Here is a 27,317-nt window from a genome sequence, read left to right as displayed (position 1 = left end):
GGAAAGTGTTTGTGTCGGAATTCCTTGTTCTTTCTCGTTGTTCGCACAATGTTATTCTTGGTATCGATTTTCTTGAACAGTGCGGCGCTTCCGTGGACTGTGGTTGTGGCGAAATATCATTGAACAAGTTATTTACATCAGCACATTCTGAACAAAGCTCGGCTGGTGAAGACAGGGACACAGACACACTCAGTTTTCTTGATGAAGTGATTGCACCATCATGATGCCTGATGCCCGTTCGTGTTTCGGCAACTACTGTTGATGCTGACTGTGTTGACGTTGTAGTTAGGCCTCTCCGCATAAACTGTGCTAAAAAAGATATACTTGTGCTCTGCTTTGTCGTGTGCATGACGAAAGGAGTCGCTACATTGTGGGCGCTGAACTGTTCCGCCACGCCGGTTGTCCTTCCTCAGGGTATGAAAATCGCTCTCTTCGATAAAGCCGCATGTAGCTCAATAGCGGCACTAACTACAGACGTCTCTACAGCTTGCTCTCCTTGCGATAATCGCCATTCTGAAGAGCTAATGCTTGGCATGATTAGCAAGGCTCTCAGTACATCGGAACGGCAAGCACTAGTACGGGTCCTTGCCAGGCATGAGGCTGCATTCGACTTCACACATGGAGATGCACCCCTTCATTTACCGTCGTGCCGTGCTCGTCACAGAATAGATACCGGCTCAGCACACCCCATCCACCAGAAGCCCTACCAAGTGTCATCGTCCGAGCGCAAAGTTATTGCAGAGCAAGTAAGGAGATGAACAAAGGTGTCGTTCAAGAGTTGTCTAGTCCATGGGCAGCCCCAGTAATCCTGGTCCGAAAAAAGATGGCTCCTGGAGATTCTGCGTGGATTACAAACATCTAAACGCAGTGACGAAGAAGGATGTCTATCCACTACCGCGAATCGATTACGTCATTGATTGCTTACACGCTGCTTCTTACTTCTCAACACTTGATTTGCGATCGGGGTATTGGCAAATACCTATGGACCCTGCCGACAAGGAAAAGACTGCTTTCGTGACTTCAGATGGCCTACTCGAATTTAATGTTATGCCTTTTGGCCTTTGCAATGCTCCTGCTACCTTTGAAAGATTCATGGACACAGTATTACGTGGTCTAAAGTGGGAGATATGTATGTCTTACCTCGATGATGTTGTAATCTTTGGCCGCACGTTTGAAGAACATAACGAACGCCTCAGCCTCATTCTCGACTGCATTGAGAAAGCTGGACTGGTTCTAAACTAAAAAAAGTGTCGGTTCGGCGAACGTCAAACACTGGTCCTGGGACACTTAGTCGACAAGGATGGTGTCAGACCCGATCCTCGTAAAATTGAAGCGGTGAGCTCCTTCAAAACACCGCAGTCAGCACGAGAACTCCGCTCATTCATTGGCCTATGTTCGTATTTTTGTCGTTTTGTTCCTCGGTTTGCCGACATCGTTTACCCATTGACAAGTATCTTGCGACAAAATGCATCCTTCAATTGGACACCAGAGTGTGACGCATCATTCTCTCAACTGAAGTTTATACTAACGTCAGCACATCTCTTGCGTCACTTCGATCCATCTTGCCCGACTGAAGTTCATACTGATGCTAGTAGAATCAAGATAGGAGTGGTGCTTGTACAACGTCACAGCGGCGCAGAACATGTCGCATATGCCAGCCGTTGCCTGAGCAAACCTGAACGCAATTATACGGTTACGGAACAGGAATGCCTGGCAGCAGTTTTCACCATACAAAAGTTTCGGTGTTATCTTTATGGTAGACCATTCAAGATTATCACCGACCATCATTCTTTATGCTGGCTGGTCGGTTTGCGTGATCCCTCTGGTCGCCTCGCACGCTGGGCGCTGCGCCTTCAGAAATACGACTTTGTGGTATCGTACAAGAGTGTCCGTCATCACGCTGACGCAGACTGCCTCTCTCGGATTCCTCTGGCGACTACCGACTGCGATGCTGAGAATTTTAACGACTGTCTCGCTGCTGTTACTTCTACGTTCCCTGACGTGGCAGACTTTCAGCGAGAACAACGAAATGATGTTATCCTCGATCCGCTTTTTGTCGCCACCCGTACTTCTAAAGGCAGCGGTTGCTTTACTGTTCGTGATAAATTGCTCTACAAAACTAATTACTATGGGCATGGAGCGCGTTTCCTGCTTGTTGTCTCCGAGTCTCCGCACAGATGTTCTACGCGCCATGCATGACGATGTGACATCCGGCCATTTCAGCTTCGTACGAACGCTGCACCGCACGCAGGAGCGCTTTTACTGGCCCAAGATGTACGAAACAACCAAGCGCTATGTCGCTAGTTGTGAAACGTGCCAACGTCACAAGCGACCGACCACCGGAGCCCCGGGTCCCCTTCGGCCATTGACACTGCCCAGTACACCATTCGAGCAAGTAGGCATTGACCTGTTGGGTCCATTCCCATTATCTAACAACAAGATACCGTTGGATAATTGTCTGTGTAGACCATCTCACACGGTATGCAGAAACTGCAGCCATTCCGTCTTCCACTGCTGCTTGCATGGCGGTCTTCCTGCTGCGTTCCGTGGTCCTTCGTCATGGCCCACCACGTGTCATCATCAGCGACCGTGGTCGCCAGTTCACAGCTGATGCCATTGAAGAGTTACTTCGTTTGTGCACTTCACAGTTCCGTCATTCCACGCCGTATCATCCACAGACCAATGGCCTCGTTGAAAGGACAAACAGAACGCTGACTAACATGCTTGCCATGTAAGTCTCCTCCAATCATAAGAACTGGGATGACGTGCTTCCGTTCATCACTTACGCCCATTTCATCTCCTGTATGCAAGGTTACCGCGAAGCCCTCTGGACACTTTCTTACCCTTTGTACTGCACAGTGACGATTCTGTATTGAAGACATTGTGCGTCGCCGAAGAAACCCGTCGAATAGCTCGTCTTCGTACTCTGGCCTCGCAAAGTCGCTCGAAAGAGCGATACGACGACCGTCATGTACAAGTATCGTTGGAAAAAGGCGACTTGGTCCTTCTTTGGACACTGCAACGCAAGCGTGGATTGTGCCAAAAGTTCTTGTCACAATATTCAGGCCCATTTGTAGTTGTGCACCAACTGAGCGAACTCACTTACGTCATAGCTCGCCTCCTGTGCAATGGTCGGCAATCAAGCAGAACTCAGCTGACTCATATTGCTCGCCTGAAGCCTTTCTACCCTGCTTGTCCATCCTGACTCGCCCCACGGGCTTCGTCTGCTTGCGGGGAAACGTAAAGGATACGAAAGGCACGGACAAGAAGAGAGAAGAGAAGATGAAGAGAACGAGGAGTTTGAGACGCCGGGCTGCGCTACGATCACGCTACGATCATCGTCCCTCGCCTGTAAATAAAACCATTTCTTCGCAACTCTTCGTAACAATATGCAACGAGTACCTTTATTGTGGTTCTTCAACAACACTGTCATTTTCTTATAGCTCCACAAATACAGCAAACTGTGTAATTCTAAAAAATTTTAACGGTTTTGCACTTGCCACTGCTTTATTGTTGCTTAATATTTGCAACAAGATTGCACTTTCTGGTTCTCATCATTCAATAGGTCTGTTCAATTGAACCGCAATACACTGCACATTGTTTACTACTTCATGGTGCACTACATCACAGCCCTCGATTGCAGTGGGTGTAGGCGAGGTGCTGCTATGGTTCGGGAAACTCTGCAGCTGCTGGCGAAGTGTTGCCGAAAGGTAATGGAATCAGATTCTCTGTAGCAGCTTGTTTTTCCAATGTCAAGATGCACTTTCCTACAATGGCGGTTATCTGCTTTTTGCAGTAGAATAAGGAAAGCTACAAAGCCAAGTTGCCTAGAGTTTTACTGAACAATATGAATTTAAAGAATGTGATCTTGTTGTAACATATAAATAAAAACAAAGCAGCAATAAGTGAGAAATCTTTTTTCTAATGTTACTACCAGGATGAAAACACAGCTCATTGTATGTGTGCCCATAAGCATGTTGCTGAAAAAAAAATGTGGCTCACCAGAGCATCACCCATGGGGCCGTGCACAATGCCAGCCTGCTGCCGCAGCAGCAGAACCTGTTGGTGCTGCCTGTGCCGGTGCATGCGCAGCAGCTGCAGCGCAGCCCATCGCACCATAGTAGTGAGGAGGTAGTGGGCGAGGCCATGTGCCACCGATGCCCCCAGGAGGCGCCACAGGGGCAGCATTCGACCACGCTTGGGTCCTCCTCGTGGCAGCAAGCGCATCAGACCCTCACGCAAGCAGTCGAACAAGCCTGGTCGTTCGCTGGCCGCCTCGCACTGAACCACCTCCACCAGACTAGCACAGCTGAAGGGCGTTGCCACAGCCACGGCCACACTGTTGTATAGCAGGTAGACACGGGACATTCCAGGTAGAAGTCAGAGAGAGGCAAACACACTTGCTCCATCCATCTACTTGGCTCGAAGGGAAGCCAATCCTTAGTGTACAATCAGCTGACCTGATCAGTGGCAAGCATACATCATTCTTATACAATATGGAAGTACTCATGTAGTCTTTGAAATATAAATGAACACAGCACATAATACTTTACCACCATCTTTCCATCACCAGTGGACCACCAAGACTGTTATAAATTGTAGGGTTTAACGTTCCAAAACTGCACAGTGGATAATGACGTACACTGTAGTGAAGGGCTCCAGATTAATTTTGATTATCGTGGGTTTCTTAATGTGCTCCCAATTCTAAGTATGCAAGTATTGTCACAATTTCTCCCATTTAAAGAAATTGCATTGAAAGTTTTGCAAACAGACATTAAAAATTACATTCTGGGGTTGTACATGCCACAACCACAATATGATTATGAGGCACGTCGTAGTGGGAGAATTCGGATTCATTTTGATCACCTGGGCTTCTTTAACATGCACGTTAAATGGGCATCTTTGCATTTTTCCCCTGTTAAAATTTGAACCCACGACCTCGTGTTTAGCAGCATAGTGCCAAAGCCACTATGCCACCACAGCAGGCATTGGCGTAGCCAGGGGGGCGTTGGAACCCTTCCGTCTCCTTCTCCACAGAACAGAAAGTTTCAGGAGGTGGGCTTAGAAAGAGCGACATGGATGAAAGGGTAAGCATGAATGCGATAGCAAGTCAAGAGCTACTGGCGGTCAGAAGGGAGGGGGGCGTTGCCATGGGGCCGATCCCCTCTCCAATGCACATGGACAAACGAATTTGCCGTCGCCCCAAAAACAAATAGGTGAAAAGTGCCCCCATCCAAATCAGCTTGAGTCTGATCGGGAAAAAACTGTCTACACTTGTGCTGGTTGAAGATAAATAATTTTGTTGGCCACACCGTCGATGGCTCACACCTGAACATTGGCCAGGAAGGGGGATGGTGCAATGAAGAGGGAAGAGAATTGGAGAAACCGCAGAATAGGGAGCCAGAAAGTACAAACGGCCTATTTACAATGATTACAGTATTTACAATAGCGAGCATTAGGGCAATTTACTTGGACATTTCGCCTCTCGTGCAGGGTACACACTGGCTAGTGGGCAATAAAGACAGTCCAATTCAGGAGGCACGAAAGTCTACTTAAATGTGTGAAATTGAACAGTAATCAAGCTGAAGACTATGAATGATGGATTATGGACAACATATTTTATTAGTCACTATTGTGGTATCTCTATGAAACGGATCTGCATGCATATATTTAGTTTCATACTGATCTTATGCCACAAGGCAACTCAAGCAAATAAAAAGATATAATAGAAGAAACGCAAGCCAACAAGCTATTGTATCTAGTAAGATTGCAGAAATCTTGGGGGCCTTAGCTTCGTTCACAACCAGTGTTGAGGCATCTTTGAAGTGAACACACAAGTTCATCCACATTGCTGCTCCCCCTGGCATGTATGCCTATGACGGGCACATAGCAATTACGAAAGCAGAGAGAGAGAAACACTTTATTGAAGGAAAGAATCAACAAGCATTCAAACTTTTTTCTCAAGCAACAGTACATTTTTCTTTCTAAGAATGATGACTTTGCCATTCTCTGCAGAATGACCAGTCCTTGCTTTGTGCCTGTAACCAGTTGCGCACACAGAGTGCACCACTGAGGAGCTCCTTTGTGGATAAGAGATGCACAGGCTGACCTTGCTGCTTGCAAACATATTTGAGGCATGGGCACAAAGGTGACGAAAAAAATTTTCTGTTTCATTTCTTCAAACAAGTCGGACAGCAGGGCACCGAAAGTGAGTGAAACTTGCATCATATGATACTACAGATGTTCTAGCGCAAAGGCTCATCTCTGAATATTTAAATGGGGAATAATATAGAATGCCTCCAATGCCAAAAGCACCATTGAGTGATAGGCTACTTGCAAAATAGTGCTCACGCTCTTCCATACAAAGTCATGGCGGGAAAACAATGCTCATCTGCACTGTTACATAAGCTGCAGCAAGTCTGGGCTGCAAACAAGAAGACACACAACAGTGTGCTGTCGTGTTCTTTTTTGACCCCATTTTCAGCACAGTTTGTTTTTCCAAGGCATGTGCCAACTAGGTCGCAAGTCTAATTCAAAGAGCAATTGGGTCCAATTGTGTTCAAAAATGCCAGTTGGTCCAACTGGACCTGTTGGATTTTTCCAATGGGTTTCCCAAAACACAATTATAAATACCCAATTGATTTCAATTGGAGATGTCCAACTGGCTTGAGCAAATTTTTTTTTGACTGGGTTGTTGTTGGGATAGTTGGTGTTTGCTTACCAACATAATGTTGCGCAAAGGCACAATTACAAAGAAGAGACACAAGGTGAGCGCCTGTGATGTATTCTGTGTCTGTTGTTTGTGACTGTGCCTTCGCACTACATTATGTTGGTAAGCAAACACCAACTAGCCCAACAACGACCCAGTAACAACACAGCGCCTGTGTTGTGTTCTTCCTTCAGTTCTCATCTTTTGTGCTGTGCACACATGTCAGTATCGAATCACCAACTCGCCCAAGCTTCCACCTTATCAAGGCAAACACACACTATGATTAGGGTTAACAACCACCCAATTTAGCGGACAGTCCCAACATTTAAGTAAATGTCCAAACTTTTGTTTTTCCACTGAAAAACAATAAATCAGATTTCCTTCTTATGATGCCTGACAGCTCAGTCACACATTCCTCTGTTTTATATTCTAGCAGTCAGGAGTTGGACGAAAGTTTGTCTGGTCAGGTAACATGATGATGAAGAAATTGCAGTCACTGACCAAGTCAAAGTGAAAATATTGCATCTATTGCATCACCATAAACATAAAGGCAGTTTGATTTTTGTTGCAGTTTTATTTCTGCTGTAGGCCCGAACCAGTCACAGAAGGGCTTTTCTTTTCTTTTTTTTTTTAGCACGCTAGATACATCAGTATATAGCAAGAGTAGGAAGTCGCCTTGTTTTTTTATTTGTGTAGAAAAAGTAGCTCCATGCACCTACACAAAGCTATGTTTTATAGCAATAGTGTAGCACGAAAACTACACTTTCTACACTACAGTTTCGATGACTGCACATGTAGGCAGCAGACGACAGGCAGACGGCCTGGTGTTGCAAATGTATGGCGTCATTTTGTCTGACTGTTGGCACTGATATGGTGACGATAGTGAATGTTCGCTGCAGGGACAGCAGCATAGTGCTGGCGTGACTGTGTGTCACAGAGGAAGGTGCGCTAATCTTCCAAGAAGATAAAATTATCTTACTGATGCATGGTGCAGCTTGTCTGAGACTACGCACTGTATTATATGCATAGTCTTATGCGCTGCACATGTGTAATGTATTTAGCCGATGTTTGTATAGATTTGTTGCCGATAGGAAACTTGTACATTGACATTTCGGGCAAGGGCATATACGCAGCCAGCAGGTACGAAGTCATGCGCTTTCTTTCTACCTATAGAGAATGTGCACAGTCTGCTCTGATTGGCTACAGTCCAGTCAGCCAAGTGCAGCGCACAACGTCATAACCTCTGCCTGGCACTACAATAGTCTGCATGAGCCTGCACGAAGTGCAGGTTAAAAAGAAATAGCCCTAGTAGCTCTATCTCTATTGGTAGCCGTGCTAGCCAATCAACTACTGCACCTGCCAATGTTCAAATCGACACATGGTAGGACTGCAAAAAATTTTTAAACTTTGTTGCACATACACAATTTCGGCTCCTGTACAACAAAATTGCGGCTCCTGGCACTTACAGAATTGGTTGTCGCCACCTTACCCACCCACTGCTGTCCTAACTTTGCCCAATCGAATGTTGGCAACCCTAATTTTAATGTCCTTTGCCACTTTACGCATCATTTATCGATCACAAACACATTTGACATTTCATTAATTGCACATAAATGATGATTTTTTTTGCAAGGACTGAAATGAACCTTTGGCATGTAAACCTTTTTCCAAGATTAAAACGACCATGCAATCCTTTTAATGATCGTTTATCGAGCATGTGATCACAAAACTGCTGAGAATGTGAAATGAGCATGCCACATTCTTTAAACTTGCATGCTCTTTACGTGGCATGGCACTTTTGTGCATTTACCTTGTTTCATAAATGAAGTGTTTTGTTTGGTATGAATGTAATTTTAAAACAAAACTGCACTAGCCATATCAACAATGGTCAGAACAATGGTGTGAACACGGTCACAAACCTGGAAATGGCACAGTAAGTGTAAAATCAAATGACATGCATAATAAATATTTTTTTCTTTCTTGTCTTTTTGCACAACACACACAATGTCCAATTTGGTCAGGAGGATCCTCCAAACAAAATACACACAACTGCAGCTGAAAAAAAAAAATAAGCAGCACAGCTATCAGTTGACAGCAATGCTTGATAATGGCAATGTTATGTTTAACGTTTTGTAATTAAAATGTTGCAAAGCCAAACAAAGCTTCAGTATATGCATCACTCAACACAAGAAAAACCTGTATTCTTTATGTATGTTTTATGCTTCCCTTGACCACTAACAAAAGAAAAAGCTGTTTTGCATGCTGCACATCCAGCTCCTATATTTTTGTGTCCACATAAGCATAGTCGCAAGTCCCATTTAGCCAAGCTGTTAACTGTTGGACAACATTTTTTGTTCTGTGCATGTCAGCAAAATGAAAGGTGCTTCGGCAGCACTGCTAATATGAATGCTAGATACTTCTTTAAATCGAAGCCGTTAAGGTCAAAAAAAAAAAAAAAGCACTACTGACGCACAAGCATCACCTATGTTCAGTCTATGTCAATATTTTTCTGCTTTGAAGTTTTGGAACAAATACCTTTTGAGAAGTAGATGCTGCCAAAGCTGACGAAGAGAGCTGTGCGATGTGAGCTCACTGGAAAAGAAAAAAAAAACGTTTCAGTCATGAGGTAGACTTTCCAATAAAACACTCACCGAGGAAGTGACGTTGTTTCAGCGAGGACAGTCTCCACCACCACAACGATGCCACGTACAATAAACATGCTTGGTGCACCTTTCCAGAGGGTGATCAGGCCCTGTGTAGTTAGAACACACGACACAGCTGTAAGTCAAGGAATATAATGAAACAAATGATGACATACTAAAATAATTGTCACATCAACAGACGACTTGTGCTGCTTATGCTACATCATCCACAGCTCTTCAAATATTGCGAACACACTCAGCAGACCGACATTTAAAATCAAAGTGATGTTCATCCTGAGCCTCAACCATCTGACATGTAATTGGCTCCACTTGGCACTCTGCCACAAGGATTGAAGTGCGTCCGTATGACTGTTCACGGGTGAATGTTTGCCGCAGACAGTCTGTGGCAAACAAAACTCCACATAAGAGCCCTGGTGAGCCATGTCAAGCATCAAGTGCTGCAAGACAAATCACTCACTGCTTCTGAAATGATCACGATTGCCTAACCACAGATGTATCATATGGATATAGGAGCATAGTATGGTCACATAGTCACTTCGCCACCTCAGTTACAAGGTACAGCAACAAGTCACGGCTTTTCGCCGTTTTCCAATCTGCCATGCCTAATATAATGTCTGAAATACTTGCAACACAAGCGTTACCTGTCTCTGCTGCAACCTCGCAATGATAGGAAACAGCGTCCATGGTGTCAAATGGTACTTGCTGGCAGTCCTATGCACCTGCACTTATAAAAAAATGAATAAACTTAGTTCACCGGTGAAAGGTCTAATAGTGGCGACCATGTCACCTGGCATTGTCTTCTCAGCACTATGCATGGCTGCGCCACCAAGTTGTCAAGAAGAATGCTGAAATGCAATAAAATTCCGATTTCAGACGTGACCTCACAAGGCGACTTTGTTTTGTGAACCATGCACGCCTAGAACTAAATCACACGTGTGTTTGCAGATAATAGCATGGTATTCAGCAGTACCTCCCTAATCGCAAGGCCACTTCGGAGTGCGGCTGGACGGGCTCTGGAATGGGGATACCGTTCTCATTACGAAGGCGAGTCAGAATGAATGCGAAAAAAAAAAAAACGATGCAGCAACGTCCATTGGTCGCATACTTTTCCCACTGCACTTGCGTTGCGGACGTGCAACGAGAAGCTCGACAGAGCTCAGAGGTCTTTCTGTCACTCACCTGGTTCCTTCGGAGGAGTTGGCCGGTCTCCATCTCCCCGAGGCGAAGGAGCTATCTGCGGGTAGTCATAGTGCGTTCGCGCGCGTATGCTCGGTCCCACAGTCAACTCCGGTATAGGGCGCAGCAACTCCCCGTCTCGAGCATAGTCGCTTGAGGAAGTCCCAGACAGTAGCCTCTGGGTTCGCTGAGGATCTGGCTGCATTTTGAAGCCGCGTATAAGCACTGCCCGTGGCACCGCCGTCGACCGCTCCCGTCAGGTCATGAGCAGAGCGCCTCTGTTAACTTCGCCAGTAAAAATTTTTGAGAAACACGCACCGATAAGATACACGTCACTGCAGTGAGGGCTACTCTACTGAGCGCAAAACGTAAGCCGCAAACCAGCGACCACTACAACCGAAAGCATCCGATGCCCATAAGCTGCTTGGCTTTACGCCGCAGGTCTCCCCATGTCTCCCTTATATTCGGACTGCTGATGGATTATGCTATGGATGCTCGTGGATTGATTGGCGCCTACAAGAAACGTCTCCTCCGATTTAAGCATGATTTAAGTATGCTTGCAGCACACAGTTACTTGCATTACTTTATTTTCTAACTATTTTGTAAATTCAATGCGTTATTTTAGTTAGTATAATGCTATAATGTTTTATACCTGCCGGTGCTAGGTCAATAAGAGCCAAGTCAAATAACGGCCGTAGCCGTAAAATGCGAGGTGTGAAGGGTGTGAAGTGTAGATGTGGTCAACGCCAATGTGGTGCACGCAGCGCGTCCCGTAGACAGTTACGGTGAGGTGTCGAAAGTCCAGCGAAGTTTAGAAAATTTGTCAGTGAAGCTTGCTAGAATTTTTTGGCATGCAATGGTAAGGTTGCGAGCGCAACGCAGAGTTGGAGTGTCGTTATTATTATTTTTTTTGGTACTGTGACATTACTGATGTGCCACTGTTCTTTTCAGTCTGCGCTCTTCAACTTCCAAAGCCTGCTGACAGTGGTACTATTGCTAATATGCACTTGCGCATATATTCGTTCCATCTACCCGAGCCTCCTAGACAGGAATAAAGAAGGGTACGACCTACACTTAGGAACTGCTTATGATATAATAACGCGAACTTTACTATTATTTTCATTTGTACCGGCACAGGCTACTTGGCGTGTTCTGGAAGTGTGCCCGCATAGGTTAGTACGCACGAATAAGTCTGATGAGTGCAAAGTTTGAATTCGACGCGATATACTGACGGTAATTTGTTTCGCAGGCGAGCGCAAAAGCCCGTGGGTTGCTGGATGCTGCATCGCCATGGCGCTGAGCATCCTATTCTGGACGTGACCGCTTCGGCCGTCAGTACTTTACTCGTCATGGTGGAAGCCAAAAGAAAATCCTGCAGCTGATTAGACTGAAGCGTTGCGCCGTCACCGACCGTCCTGTTAGTGCATCATGTTACGAGAGGCTGTTTGCATTGTTCCCACAGCCAACAACCCTAACCAGCTGTGTTAACGGCTCTTCAGTCATTTACCTGTTAGCCTACAACCTCGGAGCACTGTCGTGCGATTTGTACACATTCAGTATATTTCCCATTGCAGAGATCAGTGGTCATGTGAGCAGTAAAAATTTTTTCTTTTATTTTGTAAGTGTACGTGTGCTCAATTACTTCTTTGACGAACCAAACCCCGAGAAGCCCATGGTGGCAGCCATGTCGGGGTCGACGTCCTCCGAGGACTCCTGGTGCTTTCGCTTTCGTTCCTTGCGTTTTTCACGGCGATACTCTCGCAGCTTCTCTTCCTGCAGTCGTAGGATACATTTTTTTTTTCTTTTAGTTGAGCATTGTTACACAGGCCTACAGACAAACATTTGTGAAGTCGGTGAGAAAGAAAGCAGGTTAGACTGCTACTCTGGGGCTTTTGCACAGACACTGAAAAGTGCGTAGGCATATAGGAAGCTATGCTTGCCGTATACAATTGTCTTGTGCCAACAGAAGGTGGTACAGATATCACTGCTGCTTTTTTTTCCCCAATCTTGCACCATCCCATCTTTCCACATGTTTTATTTTTTTTTTAATAGTTGATGCAACATACTTAAAGAATGAGCCCAAATTCGTGAACTTCACATAAAAATTAGCAAGAAATGGCAGGTATAGTAAATCTGCTGCTGAAGGAAGAATCATGCATATTTAAGGGCAGGTTCTAGAGATAGTCCTGGAGCTCAAGCAAAGCAACATGATCCTACAAACCAAATATTTTCGAGTACTATATCTTAAACCTAGTAGTTGCTGTGCAATTACACTTTCTTTACAGCACAAGGCTACAGAGCTCTAGACAGCTGCGACAGAGGCTAACGTGGCTAGGAGGAAGATTCAATGACTGGCTGGAGATGCCTTCTAGTTTGTTCCTAATTTATGTTCAGCTGCAACGCACAAACACAATACATCAGTTTCAATTTGATCAGCTTGTGTTGGGACTGACAGTTGAAAATTCTCACAAGGTTACTGAACATGCAGGGTTGTCAAAAACGTAGCACAACTTAAGCTAGAGGCACGCTCTTGGCATGTGCCAAATGCCACTTCCCGGGCACATCACTGCCAAAAGTAAATTGAAATTTAGTAGCATATAATGCTGGGCCTATTGGGGTGCCACATTATTTTACGTAAGAAACCAGCATAAGAGTGATGAGAACAGAAATAAAAGTAACAGTTTATTCTTGTCCCCTTTGTTAATGCATTTTCACGCTTAGCGACACAGACTGTCTCGCAGCCTCCCATGGGTGCAGTACTTGGCCCTGTGTGCGGCGGCAGCAGACTTAGCAGCCCTGCCATCCACTTTATCAAGTCAAGGTGGAGTGCTAAGAGGTGGAACGTTATAGAACACAGAGACGAGTCCAAGTAAGCCCAGCTGAGTAGCACTTTAGTGTATCCGAGTCCAAGTCAACCCAGCTGTGTAAAAATTTTGATTCCAAGTTCAAGTGAGCCAAATTGAGTAGAATTTTGGTGAATCAGAGTCTAAGCAGGCACTGATGACTAGAATTCGGTGATTTCCAGTCTTAATCAGCCCTAAGTTAAAAATAAAACTTGCAAGCCAGTCTGGGTGAGATCTGTTTAACAGCCTTGGTCCGTAAGATAAACAGAACTCACTTAGAATCACGGACAAAATATATTTCTTGCTTAGGGCTCACTTAGGTTCAGATTCACCAAAAATTCCACTCAGACTAAACAGAATTCTACTTAGCTGGGTTCACTCAAACTCGCCAAATTTCTAGAGCCGCGCTCGCCAAGATTCTGCTCATCTGGGCTCTAACTCAACAGCACTCATTCACTTAGATTCACAAATGAGTTCGGAGCAGTCAAGCCATCATTCGCAACCAGCTGCCATTGGCACTCACAAGGGCTACAATCACATCCATTCACGCAAAGCACCATTGACTCATTCATGTGTACTCACACTGATCGGCATTCACGCTTGCTCCGACTTCCACTGGAACATATTCACACCATCCCTTTACACTCACTTGCTCTTGTACTTTCATGTACAGTATAACCTCATCCATACATTCAGTAAAAAGACAAATAAGGTTGGCGGCGCCAGTTGCAGATGCAACATGCGATTACCCATGAGAAGATCTGCTGGCACCAGAAGAGAAAACAGTGCATGCTGGCATTTTCATGTGACACAGGCAGACGAGTGCTGTGGAGAAGCTGCTGTGGCGGGCGCCTACTTCTCTTGATCACACGTGCCCCGTAACGTTTTGCCGCCAGAAAACATACCATACGACTGCAGTTTGGCGATGTACTCAACGTTCTTGCCAAAAGGTCATGTTTTTCGGGAACGTATTAACCAGTAAAAGAAGCATGATTGAATTGGGTCACTCTTTGTGTTCTTGATTATGAACGTTGGTGATGGGAAATTTTATGAAATGGGATCATATCAATGAGGTTCTACTGTATGAGCCACTTGCATTCATATTTGCATTTGCTCACATTCACTGACGGTCAATCACATTCGTATTCATGTCCCCTCACTCACTTGCACTGCTGTTTCTACTAATATCCTTCTTTGTTTACACTGCTAAGGTGTTGAGTATGAGTGAGTGTACTCTTGAGTATGCCAGCCTATGAATTTTAGCCACAGAAGAAGTTGTACTTAAGCGCAATGAGCAAACTCAATACCAACCAGATTACAAGCTACAGACACCTAACTGATATTTCACTAAGATAGACTTGCACAATTCACTTTATGTCCTGACACCTTACAATTGTGATTTTATTTATTTATGATTATTATTTTGGACAAAAGTCCACTGTTCACATCTACTAATTCAGGATCACTGTTTCTAATTAACACCGCTCATGGACACACTGTTAGATTCGCTGAAAATAATTTGAAGTCATCCTCAGATGTAGTTTTGTGATCACATGTGATTCAGGAGTGTTAAACTCAGAGACTCGCAGTCGATCAGATTCGCCTCGACTCACACAGGCCACTCACACGCACTCACACAGGCTCAGATTCACACCTAATCATACTCGCCTCGATCCACTCAGACACATTTTGTTGACCTCGAACCTCTGCTTAACCCAATCCAGAGTTGGGTATTATCACACCTTTCGGGCTCAGCTCGGTTCACTCAGACTCAAACTTCACTTGGCCTCACCTCAGTTTATTCACCCCTGTATTCTCAAACAATCCTTGACCTGAAGATGTCCCTTCTCTCCAATGAGTTGAGTACAGTGCCACCATTCAACCAAAGACGCCTCTACGCTTTTTAAGAATTGACGTGGAGTGTCATAGAAAGTGCAGTGACCACTTTTGTCAAGGGACACCACTGCCATTAACTTTCTTGAGTCATGGTGGAGTATTAAGTGGAGGGAAGTTCTAGAATATGGAGTTCTGACTCACTGGTCGGTCCGAGTCTGGCGAGTGAAATAATGTGCAAGCTTGTTGCTATGGTGCAAAGTCTTAGTAGGCTGTACAGCAAATCAAATAAAACAATGCATCTACTTCAAAATATGTCTTTCTGTACTGGCACATGGCTCACGTAGGAGTCGGTGGTTCGATGCACCACAATCGGTGCTTAGGAATGAACCGTAATGGGCAGGCCTAACATAGACAATAATCATGTCAGACAAACGAGTACTGATCAACAGGCCTGGAAGGTACTATTATAAAACACACACACAAATGAATCATAGTACACAAAGCATCCAACAGGGACAGTTATACTTTCACAAATTTTCTCGAAGTACAGCATGAGCAGTTCCCCAACTTTTTGCATTTGTGAATGACCTGATGTTCGGCTACGATGACGTAAATTATGATAAATCTGCCATTGTCACTCAGCTCAAGTTTCTGGATTTCAATACTGAAATGTCAATTTTTCATCTGCCATGTTTCATGCGTGCAATACTTGTATACCTGACAAGAATATGCTACAGCCCTTACAACCATGGGAATTTTGTGTCCACACTCCTGTGATGGCTCTTTAGAGCAAAGTAAAACTCATCACATGCTCAACTTCAATGGCCATTGATACCTAAGACCACTGCAATCCATAAACAGGCACCTGAAAAGTGGTATAATACGTCTCTCTACCTCTTCTCGAAGCTCTTGCATACGCTGCTCAAAGTCATAGTCTTTCTTCTTCTCTTCAAGTTTCTTTTTGTTGACCTCAAACCTCTGCTTGACCTGATCCAGGGTTGAGCGCTCAACACGCATGGACATGCCCAGGTTACGCTGGTCTGCAAATGACGCCAATGATGCAGACAAGCATATTCTCACCAACACAACACTGTACATGTTCCCCAGTGAGTCCGTGCAAAATGTAGTTTCTATCTCGGTCATAGCAGTTCTTAAATTACAGCACTTTTCAACTGTACTAGTTACTTGTACAGCCCCTTTTATTTTTTTCAACACAAAACTTCTAACAACATTACAGTTATGCCTTTAGTTATCTCAGGTAGACATACATGTACAACTTGCCCAGTAAACTGCAATTATACTTTCAAAGTTAAAAAAAAAAAGATATTGTTTAGATCATATGCTAATAGTGCATAGTTGCAGCCTATGATACTCCTAGGTCATTGCACTTTATGAAGTACTTTACGGTCATAATATACACTGTTACAATCAGCATCCATATCGTCTATGCATCTGCTCATTTGAGAAAGCAAAGACCACACTCGTGCCTCCTCAATTAGACCGACACTTGAGCTAGCTGTGTTGGTTCCTCTAGCAAGGTAATGAACTGTTTGAGCAGCACTCTTAAGATTTATCATCTTTTGCTAACATTACTGTCACATTGCTCACTCACACCATGTCCTGTTCCACTCAATTAATGAAATGGGGCAGATGGATTACGAACTGCGCTGAAAAATAAGTCAAGTCGAGACACAAAACATAGCAGAAATATTTTAGAACCAAATGGCTTTGTACAATAGAAGATTGAGATGTGGAAGCATGCCAAAATAAAAAATAATGATACAAAACTGTCAGCTAATTTCAGATGAAATTTGTCATACAAATTACCTCCACTATTCCACATATTGCACGTGCAGAAGCAGAATTATGCTACTGACTATAATTGATATTTATATAAACCTGTTAGCAGACAGAAAAAGGCTGAAAGTCAATGCTGCAGTGGTTGTCAACATTATGTTAGAATTAGCTCCACAAAAACTGTGGCAATTCCACACATCAGCGGAATTAAAGAAATGTAGGGAACATGCAAAGTGTAAGCTAAAAGCAGCCATATAGCAAATCAAGGCAAAAAAAAAAATGGGTTAACGCATACTTCTAAGATTTGCTATAAAGAGGAAAATAAAACAAATGCAGAAGCTAACTCACATGGAAAGAATTTGGCAAAGGCAATGCAGACAGCTTGACCACACACACTATGTCGCCACTGACAAGTACATGCCGCTACATGAAAATATCCTGTGAACATGGGTATAGCACTGCCAACAGAGAGAAGTGCTCACTAGCAGAGTGATTGGCACTTTTGGGTGCACCTGCCTAAAACAAACATGGGTGTACATGAATGCAAATGTGCTGCTCATTCTCCTGATGTTATATCCATTTGCAGTTTTTTGCACACTAGGTACTTATTAAGTTCACTTTGGTGCAAGATTTTTCAGATATTAATGCTTAAATTCTGGACTGTTTGATGTTGAGCAATGACCATGGCATGGAGCTAGCATGGGCATAGCTTCCGGCACATCAGTGTCACTTCTGAAATGCTAGCAGCATGGCAGTCTTGAGCATTGAAAGGCATCGAACACTACAAGATTCTTAAAGAATATTGTGGAGAAATTTACATTTTGTCCTTCAATGAAGATGTGGGTGGTTTACCTCAACAACAAATATAGAATAGAGCCCCACTGTTGCATCTATTACACCATTTTAGCAACTGGTCTTCACTTACGTTTTTTGCCATTGATGTGGTCCAGGAAGTTGATGGAGTCTTTGACCACACAGTCACAGACATTGCAGTAGTACCCCCCAGCTTGGGAAGCTGGTGTTGTTTTTGTTATGACACACGTCTTTCCAAGCTTCGAGTCAAGGTCAACCTGAAATATTAGAAGAATTGCATCAGAGCTGCACAGTATTCATTTAGGACAAAGATGAATGTATGTGGCATAAGACTATGCAGCTTCACAGTCTTTCTTTTCCTACCTCATCGGGGTTTGGGGTGTGATGTGCCTCAGCAAGTAAATTGGGCTGGTCCCAAGGGCAGTATAATCAAACGTGTGACTTTGCGGGCTGATCCTGATACCAGCGTACGGTACGTGCTTTTGCAAGCATTTTAATGCAATTTGTAATGCAGGCCGATCCTGCAAGTAGTGGAATCGAAGGCATGTGCGGGCCAATTATGATAATGTTATCACATTACTGACGCTTGCGTGTAGCATGTGGACTTAGCTGCTTTGCCACTTTTCTCAGTTTTGGTGCCAGTGTCTCGCTGAGTAGATCTAGTGAGGGGTCTGTCACAGAGCCGAGATGCACAGAGAATACTAACACAAAGAACAGCTTTGACATTAGCAAGAAGTTCCGAGAGAAGGCACCTGCACAGTGGCGCTGGTATATATGTTTAAACACGGTGTTCACATAGCTCGATGTGACCCCAAAGGACATTTACGAACATCTCGATAAAGAGGTGCAACTGATCATGTCTGCACAAGGGGTGCCGACACATTAAATGTCAAGTATTATGTTTCATACTCCTCCATACATTCGCCTACACTTGCAATTCCACATGCATCGCAAGGCCAACAGGGTCTCAGTATTGAAGGTGTGAAAGAAGTGATTGAGAAGCTATGCATCTACTGTTTGACACGGTGCATGGGACATGCATATTTTTCTCTGATCTCTTGTTACATCCATATGAAGCACATTTGCCCATGAGTGAAAGAATTGGCAGCACTGAGGAAGGAACCAATGCTTCTATGCAAAGCAGCCTGGTTACAAAACCAAGGTAACAGCATGAAGGAAACAGAAGCTGACTGATGTAGCCACTTTCAGTCCAAGTAGAAAGTGAACACAGTTTGTTTAGGCCAAGCTGCACCTGTTGCTCGCAGATAGCAAGATTAGAATATTTGTAACCAATTTGCACGTCATCCACATACACAAAATAAAACCTTGTGCGAGGTATGGCAGTATGGAGAGAGTTCATTTTTACAACAAATTTGAGCACAGCTCGGCACATCACCTTGCGGTACACCGGTCTGCTGCATAAATGGATGAGATAGGACGTCACCAATTTGAACACGGAATGCGCAGTTCAAGAGAGAACTTTGAATCACGGTCAGCAAGTTGTCTCGAACACCCATTCCAGCCAGATCGCAAAGGATTCCAAAACTTCAACATGCCAAGTGGTGTCGTACGCTTTCTCCATATATAAAAATACATGTAACGAAAGATTTTTATGCACAAAGACATCACATTATACATTTGTCTTGATGCAGACAAGGTGATCTGTTGTGGATCTACCTTTCCTGAAACCGCACTGTAAGGGACCTAGAGTTTCCTTGCTTTCGAGAAAATGAATAAGGTGCTGGTTAGTCATTTTCTCAGAGTTTGCACAGGCAACTTGTTAGAGCTACAGGCCTACAACTGCTGGCCGATGTCGGGTCCTTTCCTTCTTCGAGAATAGGAATTATTCTTGCCTCTTTCCAAGCAGCCGGGATGCAACTACCACGGAATATGAAGTTAAGTAGCGACAGAAGTGTTTTGTGGGTATTAGGGTGCAAGGTGTTTGATCATGTCATAAGCTATTCCGTCTCTTCCTGGTGCCGACTTGTTACAACAATTCAGTGAGGCCTGAAACTCCACCATGTTAAATGGACAGCTGTATGATTCATTCTTTGTTATTTTCCAATCCAGTGGGAATCGCTCTACTTGCCGCTGGTAGCGTAAAAATGTGTGTGTAATGGGCTGAACTGGAAATACACTCAAAGTGAGCACCTAGAAAATCAGCCAGGTCTTCAGGAGCATTTCCCTGGGTGTTTGTTAATGCTAGAGGGTGGCTTTGCTAGCTATTTAATTTGTTCCAGGCTTTTCTTTCATCTGACGTGTATTTCTCCAGCTTTCCCTCTTGGCACGGCGGTACATTATTCTACCCTCAGTATTTGTTTTCTTAAAGTTTATTAGATTTTCCATGGTCGGAGAGTCACAAAGGTGACCCCAAGCCCTATCTTGCTTCCTTCATGCTTCCCTACAATCATCATTCCACCAGGAACATGTCACGTGGAATGCAATCCTTGTGCTTCTGGGATGCATATGGACACTACATTCCAGTGCGTCATCAATGTTCAGTGCACGAATGTCGCCCCAGGTTAGGTGCGTGAGCTCTCTGTATCCTTTCCAGTCAGCAGAGTCAACTTTCTACTGGGGAACACGAGGAGAGGTTTCATCACTTTTTGTTAACATTAAAACGATAGGCAAGTGGTGGCTCCCGTAAAGGTTCTTGATGAATTGAATTTATTTCTGGGATTTTATGTGCCAAATCTACGATCTTATTATGAGGCACGCCATAGTGGAGGATTCCGGATTAATTCTGACCGCCAAGGGATCTTTAACATGCCCCCAATGCATGAGACACAGGCATTTTTGCATTTTACCTTCATCAAAACACATCCACCGTAGCCAGGATTTGATCCCGTGACCTTGTGCTTAGCAGCACAACACCACAGCTGCTGAGACACTACAGTGGGTGGGTTCTTGATGACGTTCCACTCCAGATATGGCACGAGTGTACTTGATGCGATATTTATAGACGAGTACGCTTTGTCTACCTTGCTGTAGAAAGTGTGCTCTTTTCTGCTTAGCAAGCACTCACATGTGGAGAAGAGCAAGTTTTCAATTAGGCACCCTATCACATTGCAACGAGAGTCACCTCACGGAGTGCTTTGTGCATTTAGATCTCCAACAACAATACATGGTTCAGGAAGTTCAGCGATAAACCATAAAACGTCTGTTCTGGAAACCTGATAGTTTGGAGGGATGTATAGAGAACTTACGGTGACCAACTTCTGAAAGAGCACTGCTCAGACTGCAACTGCCTCAAGGGTAGTTTAAGGAAGCAACACCTTTGTCCACTATTACTGCAACGCCGCCCGACGAGGCGAGTGCATCGTTGCTGTCTTTTTTGAAGATGGCATATTGCTTGAGGAAGTTTCCTTATGTTGATTTTAGGTGCGTCTCCTGAACACACAGCACCTTTGGATTGTATATGTGTAGAAGTTCTTTAATCTCATAGAGGTTGAGGATAAGACCTCTCATGTTTCAGTGTAATACTTGTGTATCCATGTTGTTAATGTTTTTGCGCTGTGTGTGAAGAGGAGTCAAGTTGGCTTACGGAGCATCTCCAAGCCCTGTAATCCAGGGTTTGTGTTTCTTGGAGCATTCACAAGAATCGCGCCACTCTTGAGGTGCTGGGTGTGCCACCTGGCTTGAAATTGTGTCCATCGACTCCTAGGAGCCGCTGGACTTAAGCTGATGCGAGCGGGCTGTTAGGCCTTGCCTCGAAAAGCAGGGCCTTGGAGGTCACCAACCCAAAAGTTGATGGGCCCCTCCTTCAGAGACAGCATTCCAGCACTGGCCGATGTCGCCTGGGGGGCTGGTGGCACTGCCTCGGCCACACTCTTTGTGGGCCAGGCCGATGCCGGAGTCTGCTGCGGCATTGCCCTCTTATGCGCCGCACCAGCATACCCTATGGTATAACGAAAGGAAATGTGCTTTCGCACTTCCTGAAAGGAAATGATCTCTTTAATCTTCAACATAATTTATTTCCTTTTCCTCTTCCAAGAAGGACATGATCAGGAGTGCACGGGGTGGTCACTGTCGCAGGTAGCACAGTGCTGTGTCCCAGCACAGTTGTCAGCAGGATGATGCTGCAATGCACACACTGCACGTGGGGTACGGAACCAGTACCTCTCGGAGCTGTGAAAAATCACTGGCACTTAAGCAGCACCGTGGGTTGGGAAGGTAGTGTCTAAGTTGGACTTTCACATAGCCTGTTTCAATATATTCGGGCAGAGTACTTGCGCAGAACATCAAAATTGGGCGTTTTGTTGGGATCTCTTTGTCATTTCGCCTGATCTTGATTCTTTGAACATTTGTCATGTGCTGTTCCTTCCAGCCCTCAAGGAGCTCCGTTTTCACTCCAGTCTAGTAAGTCTTGCTCAGATGGGACTTTACGCGTACTGTCCAGAGAATGGTGCAGGTTTACTGGGACAGGGGTGTTATCAAGTTCAACAAGCCCGGACAGTTTCTCAGACTGATTCTTGTCATGGACTTGGAGCAGCAGATCACCGCTGGCCATTTTCATGACCTTGTAGCTGAGACCTAGTTTCTCAGTAAGACACTTCGCAACAACAAATGGTGATAATGTTTTTGCAGCTATTTCAGGATTTTGACAAATTAGGACATAGTACTTCTGGTATATCTCCTTGGTCTGGCCTAAATGTTTCAGGGAGTCATTGGTGCAGCCTCTTTTGAAAAGAGGGTAATCAGGCAGTTGGCGAAATGATTAAAAAGCCATAAATGTAATTTCGTAGCTATGCCAGCTGCCCACTACTGAGCCCAATGAGGGAACACTGAGACCCGAAGGAATCGAAGACACCAGCTATACAGGTCAATCCAGTGTTAGAGGAACACGCAAGCACATGGCTCACGGTCCACACAATGTCATGTATGGGAAGCGGCGAAAACTAAGCGCATCTGCGAAACAGTGCATGCCACATGTCGTCTGCTAGCACCCATCAGTTCACCTGCGTGCAGCAGGGCGACCACACGTTTTGAGCCACGGTTGTGATGAATGCAATCTAAAGAAGCAAAGTTGTACTTCACTTGCCAGCCACCTCGTAGATGCTAAGAGTATAGAAATGATCGAGCTTTCAGAACATTATAGGCAGGGTATCGGAATGAAATGCTTTTTGTTCTGGTTTTAGTTTCCACTAAAATTGCTCCGCTTCGGTTCTGCTCTGGAATGAAAAAGAATTATCCATAATGGTTCGTAGTGGCTTTGGTTTGCATGTAAAAATTTTCGAAGCAACATAGTATTTAATTTTCTCAATAAGTGAATTATGAATTTTGAAATCGTGCTCGGTGCCTTGAGACAAGGCACCGAGCACGATCTCAGAAGCAGCAGGTCATTGAGTGTACTCGCCGAAATGGGAGATCACTGTTCTGATAAAACGAACATAAATGAACAATAAAACTTCAGTAACAAAGTGTTGTACCCATGAAAGTGAAACAATAAGCTCTTCAGCGCGCAAGCCCTGGGTTTTGCTACGATACCGATCTGCAAGTGTACCGAGTGGCAGGCTTAGATTAGTGAAGTGCTTGACCAGCTATCGCTCGCACTATCCCTGCCCAAGATACGCATTTATGCGGACTCCTGAGATATGCGCTAATTCTGACATTGCCTGACGTCAGTTGTTTCGGATTGCTGACTTTCTCTTAGAACTTAAACCAATCAAAAATATTTCAGTTTCACTCTGAAACAAACTAATAAATAACGTTTCGGTTACGTTTTCGTTCTGGTCAAACATTATTTTTTTCACTTTTCTTTTTCCACTTTTGCTTTCGTTCCGTGCTGACACACTGCTTATAGGCAACATGAAGCACTGTTTTTCTGGAGGAAGCTTCGTGTTCGGACTTTTCGCCACAACAGATCAAAACACGCTCACTTCACGGATGGAGCGTGGCGATGGGCTCAATGGAACAAGCACAGCTCACACTGCATTTTGTTTTTGGCATTGTTGTGCCCGGTCTGTCGAGGTGCTCGAAGATACGAAACACTGTGCAGAGCTACCGTTGACGAATCAGGAAACGTTAACACATATCGAGTCATTTGGGCGACGACAATCGTGTTTGGCTTACGTTTGGCACATCGTAGGCACCAAGATAGGAAATAGTGCCGTCCATATTAACATCGAAAAGCAAATTTGAACTACACACCATGGTGACATTTAGAAGGCAGAGCGTTGCGGGCATGCCCCGCTCCGCTTGCCAATAACTCTGCTTTTGCTGAATGCACTGAAGTACTTTGTGCAGCAAAGTATTTCTGAAATAGCCTATTTTAACTTCAAATGCATTTCTCCTCTTTATGGTAAAGAGTGGTTTAGGGCCCCTTTAAAAGAAACTATTTACTTTTCAAACGTGCGCACTATATCAGAATGTGGATGCTCCGCTTAGGACCCTGACAAAAACATATATTGCCGAATTAGAGCACATCCAAAAGTGTTCAGCACATCTGTCTCCTTGAACTATGACTTTATCCAAAGCTCCTCTGACATAAGAATCAATTTAGGATGGCCCCTTTTGCAAGAAAGATGGAAATTCATGCACCTAAAGCTATTCCACAAAATTTTTGCAGACGCAACAGGTCTAAGGAAAGAAACATCTATACTTCATCCTACCTACAAGTCTACCCACATTGATCACTCCCTAAAGGTGCAAGAATATAAGTGTCGAATCAACATTTACAAACATTATTTTTTTCCGAAAACACTCCATGAATGGAATGGCCTGCCAAAAGAGATTGCCTCCATGTCGCCGACTTGCTTTGGCGGTGCTCTTGCTGAATTTTTTTTAAATTAGGTATCATGTAACATTGGAACTTTGTCTGCCCAACAGTAGCTTTTGTATCCACCTTTCTTAGTGTGAATGCATAGTGAATGTTGCATTATCTTTAATCATAGCGTTACATTCTTTCTTTGTGCTGCAGTGTACTACCTGTACTACCTTTGTTTTCCCCTTCTACAATAATTCCCATATTATTGCGCTGTGGCTTTCTGAATAAATAAATAAGTAAATAAATAAATAAAAAGGATTTACACCCCTGAATACTATATTTTTGAAACTGATTGCAACTTGACAGTAGGGGTGCTATCCAATGGTTTGCACCACAGACCTCAACATGAATGCTCTCGATGTCAGCATAATACCTTCTGGGCTGTGGTAATTGCATATGAACCACCATGCAAGAAGAATTGCAGACACTGCCGCACATTCCTTTGTACGCCCACGCCACAGTTCACACGTGGTTCGTTGTAACCATGGAAACAAAGCCATCGAAAGGAGATGTGTAAAAGCCACCATGAGGTGAGACTTCCAGGATATTCACATAAGAGGCGCACAGTGATTGGAAGCAACCAGTAAGGTCACTAGGGAAGTGAACCGCAAAAGGGGAAGCTTCCTCCATCATCTGCTCGGATTTTGAACTTTGACAATGAATACCTTCAGTTCCTGCATACAAACATTTAGAAGTTTTTGTGTTCGTGTCCAGTATTCCTTAATAAACACACACTACAAACACACTCTAGTACTACAGATGGCAGTCACAAAAATGTTGTAGGGTCCCTTTATGACTTGAAAACACACTCCGTACTTGCCACATGATGTTCTGCCTTGTGTGACTCCCATCTCTTTCTAATTTTGCATCTCACTCCTTTATAGTTTTATCTTTTCAAGACCTGTATTATGTTTTTCCTTCTGCCTCGTTTGCATACTTCTTGCACGTGTCATTACTTCTGCAACCATGCGTGCGTCAATTGCCACTTTAAAAAATGTTTTACTTTTGCAACATTTGAACGAAAGCTTGTTAAGTGTCTTGTAGCACCAGTACACAAACTCCGACTTGATGCCATATCGAAAAGTTTGTGGATATTCTGGCAGCAGCCGGAAGAGTTGCTTGAATATTTTGCCAGCAGTTTGTTCTCATTGGCTTCACCTTACTAATGCAGGCAAAGTCGCCTAAAGAAATATTTGCCGGTACTTTGTAAATAATATCGTCAAACGGGGGCCTCACGAGAGCACGAGATTATAATCAAGAGGGCGGCGGAGCGTCTTGAGGGCACCTAGGGAGCAGTGAGGGAGATCAAAGCTAAATCCAAGGAGGTCAGTGCGTTGGGGCCGCCAAGGCCGGAACATGCCGGATGGTTTTCGCACACATGATCGGCTGCTCGCGACGACCCGCTTCGTCGTGCCCTCAACCAACGGACCAGCCCAGGTTCAAGTCTTCGTATCCCCGATGCACCTTAGGTGTTCTGGAGGCGCCAATAAAACATGCCAAATAATGACACGTTACACTAAGTAGCTCGTCGCGGCCTGGTCGAAGCCAGCCAATAGGGTCGAACTGCCGGCAAAATTTATTTTAGAAAGATTCTACAGGCAGACGCCATACGCTTCGCCGTGGCTTCAAAGTAACTGCACATAGCCAAAAGCCTAAATGATGCGAAATTTTGCACACAACAGTGACCTTATAGTCTCTGGGCTTGAGCGTGTCTCGTTTCACAGGGGCCAACGGCTCCTCGTCCTCGTCTTCGAGTCGAAGCCGCTCCTCGGCGAGCTTCTCGTACTCCTCGCGGTCCCATTTCCTCCGGTGATCCGCCGGCCTCTGCACAGAACCTTATGTTAGCACATGCGTTCGTATCTGCCAGCAACCGAAAACTAACAGGCAAACTAGCCATCGGTCGGGCGTTGCTCCACACCGTGCGAGCAGATGATCACTGTTCTTGTACCACGTTTGGCGACTGCGTAAATAGCATTGAAGTGATTTCAGCAATGCTCAGTACATAGAACAATCGAATGTTTCGCAGTACATGACATTAGATCTATTACAGTACACTAAATACATACTATCCAAAAATGAAGTACTTAAAGTACATACCTTTTATGTTCGGTCTCAGCGCGCAGTTTGCACGGTGCAACGTTCACGAACACACCGAAGTTGCCCGAGGAATGCGGCAGTAACAGAAAGGTTGGAGCGGGCAAGTTAAATATCCCTCGTCAGCATGCTCGTCTAGCACAACTCACAGAGAATATTTTCCACAAGGTGTTCTGTGCCAAGTGAACCAATCGACTTTCCGAGAACTAAAACAAGCGCTGGATAAAGACGAAATTAGAGGTCGAGTGAGCCCAACGGCCCTGTTGGCGCTTTCCCGCTGAGGCGCCGCATGTAGAAAATTTTTGCGAGGGCGCTGCGAGCGAACTGGATTGGGGCGGAGATGCGCTTTGCGGCATATTCAACGTCATTTTGCTGCAAGCCCTGAGACCGGTTGCGCGCATACGCTCTTATAATAGTGCTTTATTTCCATTGCACATCTATATTGACACCTTTTTTGCTACGTATAAATATTTGAGGTATGGGTTATTCAACGTGTCTTCAATTTTGATTTCGTTGTCAAGTGCATCGTCTGCTAGCGAGCGCGCGTTCGTTACGCGGACGCTTGCCGACGTCCACTTTTTCTTGCAGAAAGTCTCTATAGTAAGCTTTCTTATGGTTTT

General features: G+C 44.5%; 2 protein-coding genes across 4 annotated transcripts in view; both read right to left on the bottom strand.

Moving 5' to 3' along the window:
• Positions 1-11,068, bottom strand: part of LOC135907253 (mitochondrial outer membrane protein SLC25A46-like) — a 47,942-nt gene extending 36,874 nt beyond the window's left edge. For 2 of the 3 annotated variants that reach the window (XR_010565947.2, XM_065438948.2), the window contains exons 1-7: positions 10,552-11,068; positions 10,343-10,385; positions 10,160-10,217; positions 10,014-10,091; positions 9,361-9,461; positions 9,245-9,301; positions 4,003-4,339 (exon numbers count right to left, since the gene is read on the bottom strand). Coding sequence is in view for 2 of the 3 variants with exons in the window: in XM_065438948.2 (XP_065295020.1) it covers positions 4,003-4,339; positions 9,245-9,301; positions 9,361-9,461; positions 10,014-10,091; positions 10,160-10,217; positions 10,343-10,385; positions 10,552-10,753 (876 nt within the window). In the remaining variant the exon portion in view is untranslated. The remainder of the gene's footprint in view (positions 1-4,002; positions 4,340-9,244; positions 9,302-9,360; positions 9,462-10,013; positions 10,092-10,159; positions 10,218-10,342; positions 10,386-10,551) is intronic. The other variant, XM_065438947.2, reaches the window with a different exon arrangement.
• Positions 11,069-12,132: 1,064 nt separating this feature from the next.
• LOC135907255 (zinc finger matrin-type protein 2) lies at positions 12,133-26,960 on the bottom strand. Its single transcript, XM_065438951.2, has 6 exons — positions 26,701-26,960; positions 26,486-26,563; positions 26,290-26,427; positions 17,950-18,094; positions 16,122-16,267; positions 12,133-12,321 (listed from the first exon to the last, which is right to left on the bottom strand). Exons 2-6 carry the CDS (start codon positions 26,498-26,500, stop codon positions 12,187-12,189), a joined length of 579 nt encoding a protein of 192 aa, XP_065295023.1. The 5' UTR covers positions 26,501-26,563; positions 26,701-26,960; the 3' UTR covers positions 12,133-12,186.
• Between the last annotated feature and the right edge of the window lie 357 nt (positions 26,961-27,317).

Source organism: Dermacentor albipictus, chromosome 1 (assembly GCF_038994185.2).
Source record: "Dermacentor albipictus isolate Rhodes 1998 colony chromosome 1, USDA_Dalb.pri_finalv2, whole genome shotgun sequence".
NCBI lineage: Eukaryota > Metazoa > Arthropoda > Arachnida > Ixodida > Ixodidae > Dermacentor > Dermacentor albipictus.
Note: the sequence above shows the minus strand (reverse complement) of the source record. Positions and strands in the feature narration are given on the sequence as shown.